General features: G+C 40.6%; 1 protein-coding gene across 1 annotated transcript; it reads left to right on the forward strand.

Moving 5' to 3' along the window:
• Positions 1 to 1,671: 1,671 nt before the first annotated feature.
• LOC131889552 (casein kinase II subunit beta) lies at positions 1,672 to 4,131 on the forward strand (the record flags this gene model as incomplete). Its single annotated transcript, XM_059238680.1, is given in 2 exon segments — positions 1,672 to 1,961; positions 3,080 to 4,131. Coding segments are annotated over 2 exon segments (666 nt in total). The 3' UTR covers positions 3,620 to 4,131.
• Between the last annotated feature and the right edge of the window lie 6,903 nt (positions 4,132 to 11,034).

Below are 11,034 nucleotides of genomic sequence, written 5' to 3' on the forward strand. Positions count from 1 at the left end.
CTACAGTGAAATCTCGATATAAGAACATCGATTACAAGAGCAATCCTGATATTAGCACATTGTTATTGAAGCCGATGTTTTGCTTAATGAATTACTTTGGATATGAGAACCAATCCAAGAGGCAGAATCTGGAAATACTAACCTTTTCGGGAAAATGTACTGGAATAACCAATAGATCTGGGCTTTTCTTCTCAGACGATCGATGAAAAATCTAAGATGTTGAATTTCTTTTGGAGGTTTAATTGAGAAAACTACTTGAATAGTTCTACGTTTCAAGAAATTAAAAAGCAACACTTTTTAAAGCAATCAGGCCAAACTCGAAAAATACTTATATCTTCAACTCGTGAAAGAAAACAGTATGTTTGAGGATTTTTATTGTTCTATTTGCACTCATGAGTCATTAGTCATAATTACTGTATCATAATCCACAAAAAAGTGTTCTCTCATAGGAGCAATCCGGATACGAGTAATTTCTGTCGTGATATTTTGGAGGTTCCAATTTCCGGATTTCTTTGTACTTCGGTTGCAACTTAAACTAAAAATTCAAATGCAATGGCGACGACGTTGTAATGTATAAATCGTTCCCATAAAGCACAAAAAAGCCAATGGAAAATCTAGTAAAAATTCGAAGACATCAAATAAGTTTTGGGTTCTGGACATCCTTAGCAATAAGGCACTTGAAAATATTTCCTGATTTAGAACACGTACAGTAAAGTAAAAAAACATAATTCCGACAACACGAAAATATGCGAAAGCTTAACATTACAAGACTCTCGGAAATGATCATAGGTCTCAAAAATCCTGCAGTCCTGACACTTGGACCTGCCTCTCTATCCCTGATGACCTTTGTAGTTCTGACCCTTTTTAAAGTGATCAATACGCCAAATTAACGGTTAGTAATGAGGTTGACCTGCAACATTCGCCCTTTGAAAAAAACCCTGAGAGAGTATCTCGTTTCCCACCCCATGAAACCCCTGGCATAATATGGCATATCCAAGAATTTCAGCCAGCCTCCGACTCAGTGCCCTTAAGCATTGCTCGTCAGTGCATGAGTGCATAAACGAATAATGCCCATTGCCCACCACCTTTCTCTCCCGATCAAAAGCCAAGGTCTGGCTGGGCAAGCTCTAAAATATCTTGGGCCAAATCCGGCTGAAAAGGCAGGAGATTCACAGATTTCCTGATTACAAAAGTGACCAAATGCTCGCTCCCCCAAACTTATTCTACGTTACCCCTCCTTATGAGGATAAAACTCTGCTAGCCTCGCAACCATTCAAAAGAAAATAGATTTAGACAGAAATGTATAAAACCTTCTTTCAAAACCATTATTCTCTCCCATAATAGCAATCCATCTTCATTGGCAGAGGATCAAGCATAGCTCATTCAGTCACTTTGAAGCAATCTTCCTCCGCAAGCCTGACTAAGGGAAGCAAGAGTTGAGCCTCCTCGTTCTCTCTCTTTCTCAGCAATCCCAGCTACCCAAATACAAAGGGAGACTTCACCCCGGATTTCTGCGTTGGTAAGGCCCCTTTTTCCAGGTTGTACCCGTTCATCGTGTGAGCTGAGACCGGATTGTTGCTTCTAGGTCGATCGTACCCGCAGAGCAGAAGTCTCCGGTGCAGTTTGGGCCCGATCAGCCATCGCCATTTGGGGGATTCTGAGGGATTCGAGATCGCCCGTTGAGCCGTTGTTTTCTTGTTGACCCCGCACCTTCTTCGTGCCCGGAAGTGGCGTGAGAGAGCCAGACGAGCGTGTGCACAGCCGTTGATCAACCCCCGCCCCCGCCTCCGCCTCCCCCGGGTTCAGGTTGTTAGGGTTATTGATCCTCAATCATCATGAGTAGTTCGGAAGAGGTCTCGTGGATCTCGTGGTTTTGCGGCCTCCGAGGCAACGAATTCTTCTGCGAGGTCGACGAAGATTACATTCAGGACAAATTCAATCTGACAGGACTCAATGAACAGGTTCGTGGTTTTAGCTAAGATAACATTGACGGTAAACTTTATTTTCCACCGATTAGTTGGCGGTGCCACTTTTTCAAACTTAACCTAACCGAATCTAACCCAACAAGATATTAATAACCCTTAAACTCTCTATGTAAACCTATGAAAGTTTGCCACAAATATAAAAACGAGCACCGCCAACTAATCGGTGGAGAATAACGTTTATCTAACATTGACCAGCTTTGGTGCAGAGGGAATGTGGGTGGAGTGATACACTTTGTGATTTTGCATTTGGTCCTACACATCAAGTAGTATTGACCCCTGGATTACAGCAAAGAGATTCTAGGTCTATTGAAATACTGATGCATGAACAAAAAGTCATGCGGGAAGGCAAAAAATATTCGCCATTATGGCTAAAAGATTTATGTAACATATAATTGAATTAGATAGAATGATCCACCAAACGAGACAAGACATTCTGAGGGTCCAGTTATTTAGGAGATGATTGCCTGGAAAACAAAGTTAAATTTGCAGTCGTTCTAATGAAATCTTCTTGATGACACAAGTTTGTTATCATAAAATGATAATGGGTGTGAGAGCGAGTGCATGAAAAATGTTTTTCATGGCCTCAATGTATTTACACTAACTTCATTCAAAGATCTAACAAGAGGTTTGAGAGTTTGCTCCAATTTTTGCGTTTCCGGCCAAGAGAAACTTTGTTATCAAGCTCGCTTCATATATTTTTTAAATGTCTACTGTAAATCCCATGGGCAAGTGCAAAGAAGATATTTTGTATCTTAGACTTGGGGGGGGGTATTTTCCAGACTTTTCATTGTATCACGTAGAGAAGGCGGTTCAAATACCGAATACGATTCTATGAGAAATCCTTCCTTGACACAGATGTGTTGTTACTTCTTTCCCAAAGCATTTGAGGTCTCTCAAAAAATGTCGAAGGAAACCGGCTTACAAGAGTATTCCGTCCCAACAACTCTTTAAAGATATCGCACACTCCCATCAACATCAAAGGGTTATTATTGTTATATGATGAGAGTATTCTCACAGATCAGGCTATCACTTGATCAATTAATCAGTGACCGCATTGAGTTGCGATAATTTTATGTACTTTTTCATGTTTACAGGTACCCCAATATAGGCAAGCTTTGGACATGATCCTGGACTTAGAGCCGGACGATGAGCTCGAGGACAATCCCAATCAATCCGACTTGATCGAACAAGCGGCAGAGATGCTCTACGGCCTCATTCATGCCCGTTACATCCTCACCAATCGAGGGATCGCTCAGATGATCGAAAAGTATCAAGCCGGTGATTTCGGCCATTGTCCACGCGTCTATTGTGAGAACCAACCAATGCTACCCATTGGGCTCTCGGACGTTCCCGGAGAGGCCATGGTCAAGCTCTATTGTCCCAAGTGCATGGATGTGTACACTCCCAAATCCTCTCGGCATCATCACACGGACGGCGCCTACTTTGGAACGGGTTTTCCACATATGTTGTTCATGGTGCACCCGGAGTACCGACCCAAGCGCCCCGCCAACCAGTTCGTACCCCGCCTCTACGGCTTTAAGATCCACCCACTGGCCTATCAGATTCAACAGCAAGCGGCGGCCAATTTCAAGGCACCTATGCGCACCATGAGCTACAACAACGGAAAGCGCTAGTCATCCGCCAACCAAATGAACAAGAGATGAAAATGGTGGTCAGACGTTCGTGGCTAGGGTTGTAATTGCTGAAGAATAAAATAAAACGTCCCTTTCTCCCCCCGGTCCTCCCACTTTCTCTTTTGATTAGACATGAAACGCGCATTTCCTAATTTTCCCCTCATGACCCCAACTCCCCTCAACCGCGTCCTCCTCTGGCCCTCCATTTTGACTGCAGAATAAGAGCTGACTTTAATACACATCTACCTTACCGAGACTCTTGAAGACAACCGCACCCGAAGCGTCCTCCCTCGTCTGGTTGACTTTGTAGTTTCATTGACTCCGGCTGTTTGAGTCTGAACAGACGAAACTATCTTTAACCCTTCAAATCCCCCTTGGCGAGTGTATCCTCCATTGACGCCCGAAGTTAATGATGAAAAAGAAAGTACGAGCGCATACGATGCTGAATTCTGATTGATTCAACAACGATCCCTGTTGCTAAAGTGTTAATAAAATGTCCAAAACATACCAAATCATTTCGTTTGCATATTCTCGATTGCATTTTTGAACAATATTTGAGTCAAGAGATCATTAAATCAGTATCTCAACGACCACGCGTGCCAAATCCACGGCCACGTTGCCCACATTGAAATATGCGGGCTCCAGTTAAGGCAAGAAACTGATCTTCATTATTATGGTTTAAAGGATTGGATACCACGGAAGAATAAGAGGAGACTCTGGGCTTTATACGGGCTGATGATGAACCTCGAGACGCGTTCAGCACAGGAAATTTGTTGAACTACAAAATTCGTCAGAGCAAGATCAAAACGAGCAATGTCGGATTATAGGTATGAAAACCCGCCTTGACATGACATTTTGCTGGGCAAGTGTTCCTTTTTGGAGGCTCTCATCATTTTTCAACCCTGAAATTATGCAGTTCACGGACAAACAACCGTTCTTCGGAGTGTAATATACTGTACACGGTTCGGAAATTCGAGACCGCCCTTCAAAAGAAATAATTCTAAGATTTGAAACACCCATCAAATTGATGCTCATCATTAGATTCTAAAACACTTTAAAACGAGTTACTTGGCTGTTGGAATTGGCTAGTTTTTTACGTTTTAATCTTATACCCAGTATTTGAATATGCCACCAAAATTTGCCTCGACAGAGTCGAATTGTTTACCAGAGATGCAGAAATGTGTTCGATTGGATTAATTTCAAGCAACTTCATGATCAAAGTGATTTGGGGGCATGGCCGCCTGTTACTAGTATGATTTTTCGTGTATCTGAACTCTACCTGCATTTTTCTCTCATCATTGTTGATGGCATGTAATAATGACTGTTATGGGCCAAACGAAGACAACGTTTTATGTTTCAACCGTCTGTTGTCGTGGAAGTTTTGATTCAAATCAATGGAAATCAACCAGACAACAAACATTTTAAACAAGGTTTTGACTGAAACGGTCAAATGCGATTGCATTTTGTTCCTGTACCCTTGTTTCGTCCCACCTGTGTAGCTTTTGAACCAAAGGGGTTGACAAGAAACAAGATTGACGACATTTGTGCCGAAGAAAATGGTGCTCAAGTCTAAGGATGAGCAAACGTTAATTGACTTTTGAAATGTATACAAGGTTGCCATATCGTAGGCAATATGTTCAAAAGAGCAGATGATGCTCTGAAGCAAGAGGTCAGATATAGGGCTAGTCAAGTAAACGCGTTCATGGACAACTGACGTTATTCCATGGACATGAACCACTCTGGAGTATGGACGGGGATGGTAAGGTTAAAAATTAGCAACTCCAATTCGAGTCAATGAATTAAATTCTTCTTCAAATAAGGCTGGCCCCAGATCCCTGCGATTGCGTATTTCTAATGTCAGCTCAATCAAACGACTGGGTCAAAAGTTATGCCCTCTCAAAGTGCAGTACATAACAGAGCACAGAATGAATGACTTAGCCCTTATCTGGTAATCAATTACCACAAGAGGGCTAGTTCGTTCATTCATTGAAGAGCTTTGTAGTGCCTTTTGGGACGGCATAACTTTTGATCCAGTAGCTTGATCACGCTGAAAATTGAAATGAGCAATTATTGTAGCCTGGGATCATTCTCATTTGAAGAAGAACGTAATGCGTTAACTCAATCGCGAAAAGCTAATTCCCAAACCTTTAGCACTGTATTCGAATGGCTACCATACTTTACTGGAGCATCGAAATGGTTTAGAAATAATTGGAAAGTGCAGATGTTTATCCGTACATCAAATCTGAATTTCTGAGAATATGACAAAGAGCTCTCAAAAAGTTGTGGCGAAATTGAAATGGAGATTAAATGATTTAGAAATGGACACCCTGTGAATTACAAGAGTAAGAGACAAAGGTTAGGGAGAAAAAGCAAGCAGAAAGAGAGGGAGAAGGCAAGCACTACTGATGGGTACAAATCAAATTCCCAAATTTTCAAATTAACCAGAAATAGAAAAGGGCAAAAGAGTTTAAAAATAGATATTGTAAAGGTAAGTGTGCTTGCATGATTATCACAATTTCCTCTTGTGACATTGCGCAAAGGCACTGCTCATCAAAGTTCGATCTTCATTGGGCTTTTTCAATAAAATGTCTTTTAAAAAGGGAGCAAAATCTTTGAGGTCATTAACAATAGCAAGTTTGCTCTAAATAATTGCTCTATTTAAGAACATGGACAAAATTTAGGGTGACAGAAGTGTGGAATTTATAGAAATGATCATGAACCACAAGACAGTACATTATTGCAACAAACTGTAGTCTAGCAAAATGCCTCTTCCCTCAAGTTAGAACTTTTGTGTCTGGTCTTTGTGCCATTGTTGGCCTTTTAAGAGTTTCGACAAGAATGGTTAGGATGCACTTTCCTTTTAACCGTAATAAAGCTGAAAGCAAAACTGTGTTGCTTAGAACCATTTGCCGCCTTGTAGGAAAAAGCATATTGTTAATCAATAATATATTCATTTTCTCAAAATTGCTAATGATATAAATACTCAGATGGGGGTTACTATTGAAAGGTAATGATTATGCATACCTTTCTTTCAATAGTTTTCAATGTCTTCACCGTCAAATGGAAGCACATTGAACACCCCTTTGGTGTCGGAAGTCTGGAGTCAAAGATTGCATGGTTGGAAGAAATGGTTGAATTCGAGAGAAATGAGAACGAGAAAACAAAGATCTCACCCAAAAGCTGAAGGAGGAAAACAAATGGATGGAAGCTATGATTCAACGCCAGCAAGCTCAGTTAGCTTGTGAAAGAATTGTACAAAAGATACAAGAAGGGCTATATCTTGTCAGTAATGACTCCAAAGACTCAATTCAAACAATGGAACAAGTTCTACATGAAGTTGTTGAGGCCCAAAACTAGATGTTTCACAACTTTATTGAAAAATCCCCACCTCAAAGTTTGCGCAATCAGTTCCACGAGGTAAACATCATAAAATGTTTTAAAGACTTATGCAATGTTTTCTGAAGCTACATCGAAAAGTAAGTCCGTGTAAGTTTCAACAATGTTGGGATACATTAAGAAATAAACGTTTTTAAAAAAGTGCGGCTTGGGTAAATTTTTGGTTAAATTTTTGGTTGGAAATGGTTAAAATTCAAGTTTGAAAAGGAACTGTTGCTCTGTTGAAGTGTTTTGGTTAAGCCCATTCATTGTCCCTCTACGCACGCAGGAGGAGTTCATGGAACTCATGTGTGGCTAAGTACAGAGTGGGGAAATAGATCACTGGTGGTATTTAAGAATGCTAGAGGAATTCACTATTGGGCCATCCACTGGCAAAAAGTCAGCGGCAGAGAACTGAACACTGGCTAAACTTCATGCTGGGTTAATGCTGGCTCACTATGCATATGAGGACAGCCACTGGTAGTAAATCATTGAGAAAGATCACAACAAAGCAAAACAGGGGAGCCAATGGGAGGTGGTAGCAGAGTGAGCCCTTGACATCTTGATGTCAGCCAGATCTGTAATAGCAGTTTAAAGGTCTTCAACTATTGTTAAAAAACAAAACTGGTTTGTTTTGGCCCATTAACTATTAGAAGCTATCAATTTATTTTCTAAACTTTCATTTAAATTTGCCGTATTAAGGATTTAAAAACTTCACTTTTGATAATGGATAATGACTTTAGAGCTAGCAATACCAAAATTCAAAACTAGATAAACAGGAATACAGGAAACCTTCACTATTCCTCATATTGCTCTGAAAAAGCAGTTCGTAAAAAAGTCGTCATTTTGGCACTGCTGAAAAAAATTAAAATGTAACCTAATTTCACCAAATTTGCCAAATTTTTGAATTTCCCAAACCAGGTTAGAAAGGCTGGGATTGTACAGTATTCAGAGAAGGTACAAAAGGGTTTAGACGATCTTGTAGTCACAGATCAAGATGCTTTAGTGGCCATCAGGAATTTAAAGCTTTTGAGCTCTCCTGGTCCTGATGATGCAATATCTCAGTTTCTGATGATATGCTCACATGTTCTTGCTCCTGTTTTCTTGTATTCAATGCATTGCATCTTGGATCAGGGCAAATTCCCATCTTCTCTGAAGTCCTTCCTCTGGCCAGCATGGGTTCCGAGCACATTTCAGCATGGTTACCCAACTGATTGAACATATAGAACAGGTTATTGAGGGACTAGAGAGCCATGAATCAGTCAATATAGTTTATCTCAACTTTGCCAAGGCCTTTGACAAGGTAGATCACGGCCTGCTAGTTAACAAGCTCCATGAGATTGGAATCCAAGGCAATGTTCTCAATTGATTTAGAAGTTTCATTTGTGGTAGGAAGCAATTGGTTAAGGTTTAGAGGTCCCTAATTAGTGAAATGCATAATGTCAAGTTGGGAGTTCCATAGGGCTCCATTTTGGGTCCTCTCCTTTTCATCATCTTCATTGCTCCCCTTCAGAAGCTTAGTAGTAGTAATGTCAGTATTTCTTCCTTTGCTGAGATACAAAATTGGTAGTTGGTAGGAATGGTCAGAATTCTGGTTGTCTGGTAGAGGTCCTAAACCAAATCTTGTCTTGGGTTGCTGCGAGTAACATGGCACTAAATGGAATGAAATTCCACTCAATTACCTTTGGGTCGACGTCATTAGACACTCCACTTTTAGATCATGAAGGCAAGGACATTCAGCAAGACTCATACATGAAGGATTTAGGTAGAGTCCTCCAAGATAATGGAAAGTTTGATGAGCATATCCAGTTGAAAGTTGGCAAAGCTTTTCAAACATGTGGTTTGATATATTGCACGTTTAAGTCCAGAGATAGTATCATGATGCTTACTCTGTACAAGTCGGTTGATTGTCCAGGCACATCTTGAAAATGCCGTGCCCATTTGGGCTCTAATAAGTTCAGCAGCTTTGCAAAAGCTCGTGCAGGTCCAAAAATGTTTTACTAGGAACATTGAGGATATGAGAGAGCTATCGTATTGGGAGAGGTTAGAAAGGTTGGGATTGTACAGTTTTCAGAGAAGGTACAAACGGTATCGGATACTGCACATTTTCAAAAGCACCCATGAGCTTTGTCCCAATCTACGATTTAGGGTCCATTGTAGTGACAGTAGAGGCTTAACGTGCGTGTTGAGAGCACCTTCAAGCCCTTGAGAATCCAGGCTAATTAAAACAATGAAGTCCAACTCTCTTCCTTCTTGGGCTCCTTCTTTGTTCTATTTGCTGCCTTCAAACATTTGTAGGGCATATGTAGGCATTGATCCAGTAGCAGGATTTAAGTCAGGCTTTGACAAGTTTTTGACTAAAATTCCCAATCACCCTTATATTCAAGGGTTAGCCAGATCAGCCAACTCAAATTCGTTGGTCAATCAAATAATATATATAAATAAAAAATAACAAAATTGAATAAATTTCTTGTCTTGAACTGCTGTGATTCCAATCCTCGCAGCAGTAAGGAAGTCCACCAAAAAAAAGAGATTAGCCAATTTTCAAATTATGAGTCAATTTGATCATATCAGTAGCAAGCACCCTTGTATTCTCGAGTCACCTTCCCCTGGGTGACGGTAATCGGACGGGTACAAAATGACAGGAACAAAGACTTTAGAAACAACAGACTTTTTCGTTTATTATGGCTTGTGCATGCAACACTTGCAAACCAAACGAACAAAAGGCTTGAAGAATGAATTAATGGATACCCAATGATATGCCAAAAAATGCGCCAACCAATGAGGGGTAGCTAAAAAGAAGGGAGGAAAAGTCAAAGAAAATGAACAGGAATCCTACCAAAGTACCGAGCTTGTGTACTGAGCATCATCTCCAGTCTTGCACTCTTGAGTCGGTAGAGGGCGATTTCGAAAGTCAATAAGATCCTAGTGGATTAGCATATACGGGTTATCTCTGATGTTAGAAGCACAGATAAAGTGGCCAAGTCCAGCTAATATATGGCCAACATAAAAATTAGTTCAGATGGCTGAACTAGTTTCAAGCTAACCTACAGGGGTCGCACAAAGTATGGATTGAACTTTCGTGCCAAATGGCGTCGGAACCTTACGTTTTAGAATCACAAAACCGTATTTTTCGCTTTCTACCTTCATTTGGGAACGAAAATTTAATTTTTCAAAACAAAAAAAACTTCCCACGTCCGTGAAGAGCCAGTAGTCGTTCGGCAACCAGAAGCTCAAGACGCCGGACCTGTTGAGGACGAACGTGGGCCTGTACGTCTTCAGCAACGGCGGGAACAGGTAGGGCAGATCAAGAGCTTCAATTTGAGCCATCTAACCGTTCTGTAGAAGCAAAAATAACAGTCTCAGGTCCAATTTTGTTGACATCGTCGTTTACAGCATGGCTCGCGGCTACAGCAAGGACGAGATCACCAAAAGGAAAGGTTGGTGGTCGGCGTCGAGGGCAAAAACTTTATGTAGGAAAGTCAAAAATTTTATGTAATGAAATATTGTTCAATTCTAACGAAAATTAGAATACATAATCTCAGAGCTTTACCGCATCTGCCTATGCACTCGTTTTTAATCTTTTTGAAGTCAAAGACGTTTCCCGGCCGATTTTATCTGAATCCATACTTTGTGCGACCCCTGTATATTAAGTTAACTCAAGCTAAACTTGCTTGATTTTAATCTAGCTCAATGACTTACTTATCACAATTACGATTATTTTTAAGCCCTTTAAAATCTTAAACTTTGGTCAGATAATGTTGAAAAAGTTTAGTTTTCAACATCCACATTGTGTAGACATATTGCCAATTTGTTTTGAGTTTCCTCCACGGCCATGCTGGAATATGTCCTCGATCGCTCGAACCGTTGTCTCCCAGGTCCGTTCAAGTGTTGTATTGTTTTGTATGTTCATCCATTCCAACACCAAAAAGTAGGCGATAGAGGAATATAGGAGTAAGAGGTATTGGGTAATAAATAAAGGACTAAAGCTTTACCCTAAGGATCACTTGGTTTTGAGGAAATGTTTGTAATATCATGAC

The sequence above is a fragment of the Tigriopus californicus genome, chromosome 10 (genome assembly GCF_007210705.1).
Source record: "Tigriopus californicus strain San Diego chromosome 10, Tcal_SD_v2.1, whole genome shotgun sequence".
Taxonomy (NCBI): domain Eukaryota; kingdom Metazoa; phylum Arthropoda; class Copepoda; order Harpacticoida; family Harpacticidae; genus Tigriopus; species Tigriopus californicus.